The 10854-nt window shown below is 50.1% G+C and overlaps 1 protein-coding gene across 1 annotated transcript; it reads left to right on the forward strand.

The window, feature by feature from the left end:
• Window positions 1-4380: 4380 nt before the first annotated feature.
• Window positions 4381-10806, forward strand: Ucp2 (uncoupling protein 2). The gene is made up of 8 exons (XM_050154479.1): window positions 4381-4902; window positions 5592-5753; window positions 7870-8091; window positions 8217-8427; window positions 9217-9411; window positions 9494-9595; window positions 9870-10050; window positions 10413-10806. The coding sequence occupies exons 3-8, from the start codon at window positions 7966-7968 to the stop codon at window positions 10525-10527; spliced, it is 930 nt and encodes a 309-aa protein (XP_050010436.1). The 5' UTR covers window positions 4381-4902; window positions 5592-5753; window positions 7870-7965; the 3' UTR covers window positions 10528-10806.
• The last annotated feature ends 48 nt before the right edge of the window (window positions 10807-10854 follow it).

The raw sequence follows: 10854 nt of genomic DNA on the forward strand, positions 1-10854 counted from the left end.
ACCTTTTCTCCTGTCATGGTCTGGTTTCTCCTTTATATCTTATTGCTACCCCACCCACCCATCCCTCCACCCCACATGCACAAACACGAATCCAGGCACACACACTGGAAGTTAGGCTCTATTGTGTATATAAACAACTGGGCATTTGAAGATGAATCAAAGTCTTTCTGGGTAGCCATGGGATATTAAAAGCAGCCAAGGTTCCCATGACAACATATGGGGAAGTCCTGAGAGAAGTATTTGTACAACTGACAGCTCCTACAGTCTCCACAAAAATGGTTGGATCAAAGCAGTTGTGTCTCCCCACACACACACACACATACCCTACACGCATACCCACCCCCCCCACACACCCTACACACACCATTACCACATGCTTAACTTCAATAGTAACAGCAACATGGCTCACATGTCTACTGGACTCAGGAACAGCAGAATAATTCCAACTGGGCTCTGATCTCTGCCTTCTTTGGGGAAGACGTGGGGTTTGCTCCGAGGTCACTACCACTACAGCCAACATAGGAGAAGTGTTTGGCAGCTATTGATCAAGTAGCTGAATGCCTGCCCCCAGTAGCTTCAACCATTAGAAGAAGAGAACCAAACTGGTGGCTCAACTACAGTCTTTGCTTCTTAGTTCCAGTCAAACCCAGGCTATGTAAAACCCTGTCTCTAAAAGAAGTATGTGGTGATGAGATGGCTCAGTCAGTAAGATGCTCTGTGACAAAATCATGGAGACCTGAGTTTGAATCTCCTGCACTTCTGCAATTGCATAATTTCAGTGCCGAGGAGGCAGACACAAGAGGATGCCTGGTCTTCAATGACCAGACTGACTAGTCAAATCAGTGAGACCCTGTCTCAAAACTAAGACAGACAAACATGGTAGCACATGCCTTAATGCACTTGGGAGGCAGGGACAGGGAGATCTTTGAGTCTGAGGCCACCTGGTCTACATACCAAGTTCTAGGCCAGACAAGGCTATGAAGTGAGAACCTGTCTCAAAAATGGGAAAAAAAATTTTAAAGATGGAGAACAGCCCCCCGCCCCATGACTGTCTCCTACTTGCTCACAAGGGCTCCATTTTCTCCATATTCTAATCAGTGCATATTACTTTTGAGGGTTTGAAATAATAGCCATCTTGGTAAGTATGAGGTAGCACCCCATCATGGTTTTGGTTTGGATTTCCTTAACGACTAGTGTTAGTCATCTTTCCAACTCTGTCCCAAAATGCCCGGAATAAATCAACTTTATGAGAAGGTGTCTCATAGGCCCAGGTGTTCTGGAGGCCGGTGGTGATGCAGAGGCACGTGGCATCAAGGAAGGAGAGATGTAGATAGATAGATGAATAGGCAGACAAAAAGTTAGGTAGATAGATGGATGGATGGATGGATAGATAGATAGATAGATAGATAAATGATAGATGATAGATAGATGATGATAGACAGATAGATAGATGATAGATGATGATAGATAAATGATAGATGATAGATAGATAGATAGATAGATAGATAGATAGATAGGTAGATAGATAGGTAGATAGATGATAGATAGATGATAGATAGATCGATCGATCGATAGATAGATCAGTAGACAGACAGACAGAAAGAAACTGAGTCTTTGTATAACCTTCCTGCCTCAGCCTCTCAAATGCTTGACCAAAAGTGTGAGTCCCCACAAGCTGCTTTGCCATTTGTCTCAACTCTTTGATAGGAAATCTTTCATCAACAATTGTCAAACTCTAATTTTAGTATCTTAGCAGCTTCCTAAACAAAGAACTCATATGTTTCAAAACACTGGCAAAGGACAAGTATGGAATACAAAGAGATTTTGAGAAGCAGAATTCCATGTCCACATCATAATAAAAATATAACTTCACAAGTAAGAACAACTCAGTTTTTTCCCCGAGTCTCCTATACTGTGGAGGGAGGCTTTCTTGATTTAGACCCTGCAACCTGCAGTAGGGATCTAAATGAAGTTACATGTTGGAGCTGACAAGACAGCTTAGCAGGTACATGAACTTACAGCCCGCTTTGACTTTGGCAGGCATACCACACTCTGTGCACGCTACAACTTATAATGTAATTTTTAAAAATTAAAAACCTCCAAAAACAAAACTAAGTTGCTTCCTGCTTGTTGCCATGGCTCCTTTCCCCCTTTGAATCCAGTCCATCTGAATAGGATTCCTCTGTGTATCATTATCCAGTGTGACACCTGCAAGTCAGAGTTCTATTTTATTGCCCAAAGATTTAAAACTTCAAAAACTAGCAGACATATTTTAAGATTAGCATCATTTTCTAACATATTTTGTTATTAATTTTTGTTCAAGACAGGGTCTCCCTGTGCAGCCCTGGCTGTCCTCGAACTCTCTCTGCAGACCAGGCTGGCCTCATACTCAGAGATCTGTCTGCGTTTGCCTCCAAGTGCTGGAATTAAGGTTGTGTGCACCACCACTGCCCAGCTAGTAGTTTGTAAAGAAATCAACTTTTGCCAGACAAGAGGCATATGCTTATAATCCCAGCAATGGGGAAGCCAAGGCAAGATGTTTTCCTCGAGTTCATGGCTAACCTGGACTACATGACCAGTACCAGGCCAGTTAGGGCTTCACAGCAAGACCCTGTCTTAGAATAAGGAAGAAAAATTAATTCAACTTTAAACAAGATGTGGTGGCAGCATTTGGGAGGCTGAGGCAGCATGACTATAAATTAAGGAACATCATGGGCTACATATTGAGACATGGTTTTAACAGATTTTTTTGTTTGTTTTGTGTTGCAACTTTATGTATATATTCACCAAATTTTCTTGACTTAAGTACAATTTCCAGGCTGTAGTGGACAAGGAGAAAAAGAATCAGCTAATGTTGAGGAGAGGAATTGAAAGCATCCATTCAATATTTTTCACAAGAATTACCAGATACTTTGGAAATGTTTGACTTTCTCATGCTGATGTTTATTACCTGATATTTTCAATTTTCTCTGTCATTTGTGTGCTTTTGACAATCTTTTGAACTTTACAAAAGAAAAAAAATCTCGGAATCCATCCGAAGGACAGTAGGGTGTCTTCGGCATTGAAATTCTTTCTAACTAGCAGAACAAGACCTCGGTTTGCAGGCTTTTGGATCCATCTGGATCTCCCTCTCTATCACAGATTAGCCAAGAACACTGGCGGTCTCTTCACCACAGCTGGAGTCAGAACCCAAGGCAAAGCTGAACACCAGGTGTCTCCAGCCAGGTGACTCTAGAGGTGATTCCAGCCACCATTATCCCCTGGCATCTACTTCCTGCAGTAGTAGTTATCCAGCCCCTTCCAGCTCAAGCCCCCTCAGCATCCCTGCAATAATTCCTACTTATTGGGGGGGGGGGCATATTATATACCTGGTTCCCAAGTGGCCAGAGTTTAACCCAGAGTGTGCCACTATGTGGCATTACGAAAATTATTCAATCTCTCTGGATTTGGTTTTGTTGTGGAGTATCCATTAGAGAAGATGGTTCATACCGATTACTACCCAGCTTTATTGCCCTGGGTAGCTATCCCAGTGCAGCACAGAACCATTCTCTGGGTGAGCTAGTAAGCTCAAAAATGGTTCGGAGTTGGCATACTTCAGTTTACAAAACTAGCTAGAAGCTGAATGACAGAAGCCAAAAGGCAAGGTTAGCGTATTTAGAGACTTTTGAAGAACTGTGGATTTTGATGGATTAGCCCTTTATGTTCATTTTGGCAGATGGTGCTCTTTGTGTTGTTGAGTTTTAGAGCCTGAATGGTACTTCCATCATGGAGTCAGTTGTGCTAAGGTCTGAGGGCTTACAAAGGTCGGAGGCCTGCTACAGTTTACTGCTCTGGAAAATAAAGGTTAACAACAGCCTGGAAGGGTTAAATGAGGTGTCCACGCCTACCTGGTGCATAGCAATTGCTTTCTACAAGGGTTCACTCAACCCTCTCTGCACTTTCCACAGCAAACCAAACCTACTTGAGCCTCTGTTACAGAATATTCAGGCCCTTGGTTCCGGCTTCCTGCTCTTAGGGCGCCTAACTAACTCCTTGGCAAGAAAAAGAGAGTTCCACGCCCTGGTCTAACTTCTTTGAAGCAAATCTTTGGGCAGACACGAATGAAAACAAAAGAAGAAACGCTGGCGCGTACCAAAGCAGGGACACAGTCCAAAGATAAATTGAGACCTGCTTCCTCCCATAATGTCCGTTAGTCCGGACTCAGGGCTCAAGTATTATTTTTATGTCTGTCACCCTTGCATGACCATTATCTAGCTGAGGTCCGGCCCACCTGCTGAGTCTTTTCCGGGCTGGGACTGCAGCAGGCTGGGCTCTGCCCTGCCTTCTTCCTTGCGGGGCGCAGGCCTGGCTGCGGACCGCACGGAGAGGGGGAGGCCGGGTGCCCTCGCCCCACCCCAGCCGTTGGGCACCCGGGTCCCCAGGGAGCGGCAGAAGGCGGGAACGTCAGCCTCACCCCACCGCCGCGCCCGGGTTGGTTCCGGTCCCTGGAGCCCGCGCCCCGCCCGGTCCGCAGGTGGCTTGCAGAGCGTAGGGTCGCGAGCCAGAGTGGGGTCCAGTCAGTCTGGCTGTCCTCACAGTGGGGCAGAGTCAAAGACCAGACGCCGGGACCAGAGACCAGAGGGCCGAGATTATCTGCCCTCGCGGAAACAAGGGCGACACTAGCCTCCCAGACAACCACCACAGCTTCTCACCCGGGGGAGTGGGCCGCCTTGGCTCCGCCCCGGCCACACCACGCCCCGACCACGCCCGCGAGCCTTAAGTTCCTCAGCCGCGGGTTCGCAGCCACTATCAGCCCCGCCGCAGTGCCTTCGGATCGAGCGCTTCCTAGGCAGCCTTCACTTGCCCGTCGTCGGACACCGCTCGGACACCGCCAACCTCACTAGCGTGTTCTCCTGCGGTCCGGTGAGCGTGGCCCCAGCCCTGCGCCGGTCGCACCTGCTCCCTCCCACTCCATCTCTCTTTGCTTTCTTTTCCCTTCCCTGGAGGCCTAGTTTGCCCTCTCTTGTTCCTGTCTCTTTCCTTTACCAAGTTCCTTTGTTCTGTGTCTCTGGCGTCCATTTGGTTGTAGGTTAGCCTTTATCCGTCCACTCCTTCCCCTTGGCCACGATGCATACAGCCTGCCTTTGTGGGGGTGGGGGTAGGGGACTTCCACGTCAGCGGTGACCAGAATGACTGTCACCAGGCTGCTCTGTGCCATGTGCCCTCAAACCTGTTCTGGTTTCTGGGGTTGTTTGTGCCTGGAGGAGGCCTAGAAATTAATTGGACACTGTCGGACTCTCCAATCTGCCTGAGACCAGAGGTGGGAGTAGGGACACACAGCGGGACTGAGCTTGCTTATCATGGTCGCACATAGAGACACAGTGCTCCACTCAACAGTCAAGTGACTGTGTCCCAGCACAGCCGGGCTGCCTATCTACACAACTGTGGGGGAAAGAAGTTTGGAACTCAGCCAGAGTGTGGGAGACGTGGCTACCCTGAGTGAAACAGGCCCTGAGTCCCTCCCAGCAGGCTGGTGACCCTTCCTTTGTAGGCTGTGTTCCTGCAAAGAGAACAACCCGTTCTAAACTTGGCTTCTTTCCTCTCACCCACAGGACACATAGTATGATCTTTAAGTGTTTCGTCTCCCAGCCACTTTCTATGGAAAATCGAGGGGATCAGGCCATGATAGCCACTGGCAGTTTTGAAGAAAGGGACACCTTTAGAGAAGCTTGATCCTGGAGGCCTCAGTGTGAGACCTCAAAGCTCCGTGCCAGGTAAGAGCCAGGCTAAGGAAGCCGGCTGTCCTCCCTCAGGTCTGTAGTCCAGGACTGCAGTCAACAGGTCATCAGAACTACCCTCCTCCACCCTGGCAAGTGACTCTTCACAGTTCAGTACACCCTCTCGCCACCCTGGTCGCCTTCTGGTCCTTAAAGATGGCGGTCTGCGGTGTGTAAAGGAAATCCTAACCCAAGCGGGACCGGACTGGACAGTCAGCAGCAGAGGGGGCAGGAGTTTATTGGGCATCTGGTTCTGTATTTGTCGTATTTTGTCCGTGTGTGTGTGTGTGTGTGTGTGTGTGAAGGCATGTGGGTGCCAGGGCAGGTAGATGGAGGTCAGAAGACAACTTCTACCATCTGGGCCCCAGGGATCAATCCTAGCTCCTCAGACTCAGTGGCAAGCACCTTTACCCATCTTGCTGATCTGAACTCCCTTCTTTGACCATCCCTGTGAATGAGATTAGCTTTTTACTACCTACAGTTTTACTTGTCTGGTCCTATCAAATGGTTTTAAGTTTTGTTTTGTTTGCAGGCGGTCATCAGGGTCTCTGACCTACGTAGGCCAGGCTGGCCTTGAACTCAGAGATCCACCTGCCTCTGCCTCCCAAGTCTAGGAACTAATGGCATGCACCACCATGCCTAGCACGATTAACTCTCTAGGTCTGGGTTTTAGTTGTAGCAATAGCTTTAGTACAGGTGATCTTTGCCTCTATACCCAACCCTAAAGGGCCTGACCTTTGTAAAACCCGAAACAGCATTCATAATGGCAGCTGGGCCACCTGTTTTTGGTCTGGACAGCAAACTTCATCTTTCTGGGTTTCCCACTGTGCTATGAGATCAGGCAGACATGCATGCATCATGCCACTGACGCCTGGAGAAGAGGTGTGCTCAACGCCTCTCATAACTGTTGAATTGGCGTGAAGGGGCCCCTCAGAGCCTGGGACTGAGAAAACCGAGGCATTAAGTGTAGAACAGAACAAACTGAGCAGCTGTGGAGCCTGCAGACAACGGGGAGCTAGGGAGGGCAGCTGCCTCACGGGCTGCTCTCAGGAGTGTGGAATCTAGGAGCACCTCCACCCTTACAGTTTGCCATTTGATTCCTAGTCTCACTAAACCCCAGGGGCCCGAGACTCAAAGAGAACCCCTTATCATGGTAACTTGCTCTGATGGCCCTGTTTGTCCCAGCTGTTTTGTTTCCATGGTTGTCTGTGTTCACAGGTGACTACCACCACATCCTCCCTCCCCCAGCTAGGGCTGTCCTTCTGAGCCCTAGCAACACAGGCAACCAATCAAGCTGAGCTCACAACAGTTGCACCCATGAAATCAGAGAAGTGAAATTAGGGAAGAAGAAGCAGGTCACCCTCCCCCACTGGGTGCTGGGCTCACTTCCTCCTGGGGCAGTGAGAAGGGTGGTGTTCCAATTCTAAGAACAAAATGGGCCTTTTGGTTTCCTGTATCTCCTCTGCATAGCCGTGACGGGCTCCTCCCATCCCACCACAAAGAACTGAGAATGTCCCCCCACTGGAGGAAAACAAACAGGCCTCCTGGTGGACCAGGTCTCCCGTCTTTCCCCTGTGCCTGCCAATAAACCTGGAGAGGTGGATGGTGAACCTCTGTAAACCTACACCTGTGGAAGCAAAGGACCTGAGCTGTGGGGGCTGGCAAGGATGGAATTAACATGTCTCTTCAGTAATTACATGCCAGCCAGAACCTCTCCTGTAGGGTTTGACCTGCCAGGTCCTGCTCTGGCAGAACTTTTCCTTACTTCTGTAGCCCTTGGGATAGACCCACAGAACAGGATTGTGGGCCTCCTCTTTGTAGTCTGTGCCAGCAGATCAGGAGCCCATTGGTGGCTGTGAGGCAGTCTTAGAATGACCCTGAAGCCATTGTCCCTACACTAAATAAGAGGGAACCCTTCACAGAATCTCAGCTCCTTGCAGGAATTGCTTCCCAGACCCTGTGATTACTCTTGGATCTCTCCCCTGGTTTCCCTCCTGTAACCCCTGAGACCTTCTTGGTACCTATAGGGAAAGTGGGCAGGGATAAGTAGGCGATGAGAGGGAGGGAGGCTGGGGGACGCTGTTACCCAATGTCTTCTCTTCTTTTGGCTTAGATTCCGGCAGAGTTCCTCTGTCTCGTCTTGCTGATCGAAGGCTCCCACTTCTCCGATTTTTCTCCATCTTCTGGGAGGTAGAAGGAGACCAGAATCATGGTTGGTTTCAAGGCCACAGACGTGCCCCCAACAGCCACTGTAAAGTTCCTGGGAGCTGGGACAGCTGCCTGCATTGCAGATCTCATCACGTTTCCTCTAGACACCGCCAAAGTGCGGCTGCAGGTGAGGATGAAATGTAGCTCCCTCCCTGGGTCAGACCCGTCAGGGGCGATGAGAATCCTAGAGCTGGCATGAGATACGCAGAACCATCCGCCAGTGCTTGTAGCCACTCCATCTTGGCCTTTCAGATCCAAGGAGAAAATCAAGGGCTAGTGCACACCGCAGCCAACGCCCAGTACCGTGGCGTGCTGGGCACCATCCTAACCATGGTGCGCACCGAGGGTCCACGCAGCCTCTACAATGGGCTGGTCGCCGGCCTGCAACGCCAGATGAGCTTTGCTTCGGTCCGCATTGGCCTCTACGACTCTGTAAAGCAGTTCTACACCAAGGGCTCAGAACGTGAGTGTGCAGCTAGGACCCAGCCGATTATGACCTTAGTTCGCCTAGCTAAATGGCTCCTTTAGGCTTCTCAAGACCCCTGGGAGGATCAGAGGAGTGGAGAAGTGGAAGGGACCCCACCAAGGCTGTCTAGGCTATGAGCAGGGTATGAGCCCATGAGAGTCCTCACAACCACCATGGCAGTAGGTGACCTCCTGGGTCACCTGAGGTTTGAAATAGGGGAAGGACTGGGCCAGAGGCACACTGGAGAGACAGCAACCACACCTTTTTGCCCTGATAGCCTGCATTCTTTTATCTCCTTAATAAGCTTTCCTTGGAGGGTAGAGGGTTGAGACAGGCTCTTACTATACAGCCCTGGCTGGCCTGGAGTCAGGCCATCTCTACCTGCCTCAGCCTCCCAAGTGCTGACATTAAGTGTGTGTCACCACAGCCCCCTGACATGTGAGGAAACTGAGCACCTACGGCAAGGATGCTTTTCCCAGGATGCCACTGTAGGAAGAGGTAGAGCTCCACCGACAACCTGTCTCAAGTCCAGTTCTACTAGGAGAAGTCACCTCTCTTGGTCTTGGGTTTCACATTTGGTAAATGGAACTGACTGATTTCCCAAGGCTGCAAAGTAGCTTAAATGAGCACATTTGAGAAAGTACTGTCTCCATTTTGTGTTACTCCTTGTTATACCCCTGTGAGGACTATATAGAGCAAGAGTAGTCTAGTTGCATGGTGGTTTGGCAAGAGTATGGTGTACATAGTGCAAGCCTGGCTGACCACTGACCCTTTGTGTGCCCACAGATGCAGGCATCGGGAGCCGCCTCCTGGCAGGTAGCACCACAGGTGCCCTAGCTGTTGCTGTGGCCCAACCTACAGATGTGGTAAAGGTCCGCTTCCAGGCTCAGGCCCGGGCTGGCAGTGGTCGGAGGTACCAGAGCACCGTCGAAGCCTACAAGACCATTGCACGAGAGGAGGGCATCCGGGGCCTCTGGAAAGGTGTGTGCTGGGTGTTGGCTTTCCTGTCCTCCCCTCCTTTCTCTCACACCCTGGGCTCACACAAACTATCCTTCCTCTACAGGAACCTCTCCCAATGTTGCCCGTAATGCCATTGTCAACTGTGCTGAGCTAGTGACCTATGACCTCATCAAGGATACTCTCCTGAAGGCCAACCTCATGACAGGTATGTTGGGGTCGGTAAGAGCTATCGTTCTCTAAAGACCACATCTTCTCATCTTGTTTGCCTTTTGCTTATAGTTTATATTTCTCACCATTCAAATTCACTGTGTACATAATAGAACAGGCTAGATTGGCCAAAAGAATCTTTTAAATCCTTCTAAGGGATCCTAGCTGCAGTCTGTGTCTTTTAAACCTCTCCTTACAACTCTTTCCTGCTGCAATCACCGGTCAGGGTGGGCTGGGGAGAGCTCACCGCCTTTCCTACTGCTCTGTGGCAGATGACCTCCCTTGCCACTTCACTTCCGCCTTCGGGGCGGGCTTCTGCACCACTGTCATCGCCTCCCCCGTCGATGTGGTCAAGACGAGATATATGAACTCTGCCTTGGGCCAGTACCGCAGCGCAGGTCACTGTGCCCTTACCATGCTCCGGAAGGAGGGACCCCAAGCCTTCTACAAGGGGTGAGCCTCTGACCCCCACCCAACTCCAGGCCTCATAGAAGGGAGGGAACCAGCAGGAAGTGAGATGCAGCCAAGTGCCAAACATCCCAAAGTTGTGGTCACCTCTATTATTTAGAGGGGAAGGGGAGTGGCTCAGTGGTAGTGTGCTTGCCTAGCATGCTGGAGGATTCTACTCACCAGTACAGCAAAACCAGTGAGTTGGCTGCTGGAGATTCTTGCTCTTGGGCACAGAGCTGTGGGGCTCTTCTCCAGGTCCTCTCAGCCTCCTTTGAGATAGAGTCCATGGGCTGGATGAATGGCCAGGCTCCATGGTAGAAGCAGAGGGTGGATGTACCTCCATGACTTGTGTTTTCTCTTTCTAGGTTCATGCCTTCCTTTCTCCGCTTGGGGTCCTGGAACGTAGTGATGTTTGTCACCTATGAGCAGCTCAAAAGGGCTCTGATGGCTGCCTACGGATCCCGAGAGGCACCCTTTTGAGCATCTTCCACTGATGCTGGACCCTGCTTACCTCCCTGCCCTGCCTTTTCCTCCATCCTCTGCCCAGCCCCACACCTTTCCAGTCCCTCGTTTCCCTCACCCCTACTCCCTTCCCACCTCATCTCCCTGTGCTCCAGTGCCGATGGCCCCACAGTGAGAAGGCCTGGCACCAGCCAAGACCTTGAGCCCTTAGTCATTTTTAACAGTTAAACCCAAATCTTTGTCTTCAATCCCAGCCCAGCTCAGCCAGCCTCCACCCATAAAGCAAGCTCAACGTTGGTGTCTTCTATCTCTCATAAACTGTGTCTAGAGGTCTTGGGCTAATGG

Source organism: Alexandromys fortis, unplaced genomic scaffold (assembly GCF_014885135.2).
Source record: "Alexandromys fortis isolate MF-2015 unplaced genomic scaffold, M_Fortis_MF-2015_v1.1 scaffold_77, whole genome shotgun sequence".
Taxonomy (NCBI): domain Eukaryota; kingdom Metazoa; phylum Chordata; class Mammalia; order Rodentia; family Cricetidae; genus Alexandromys; species Alexandromys fortis.

Coding starts and splice junctions, on each gene's coding strand:
- Ucp2 (XM_050154479.1), top strand. CDS start 7,966: ATGGTTGGTTTCAAGGCCACAGACGTGCCCCCAACAGCCACTGTAAAG. Junction 8,092..8,216: donor CCGCCAAAGTGCGGCTGCAG/GTGAGGATGAAA, acceptor TTGGCCTTTCAG/ATCCAAGGAGAAAATCAAGG. Junction 8,428..9,216: donor CTACACCAAGGGCTCAGAAC/GTGAGTGTGCAG, acceptor GTGTGCCCACAG/ATGCAGGCATCGGGAGCCGC.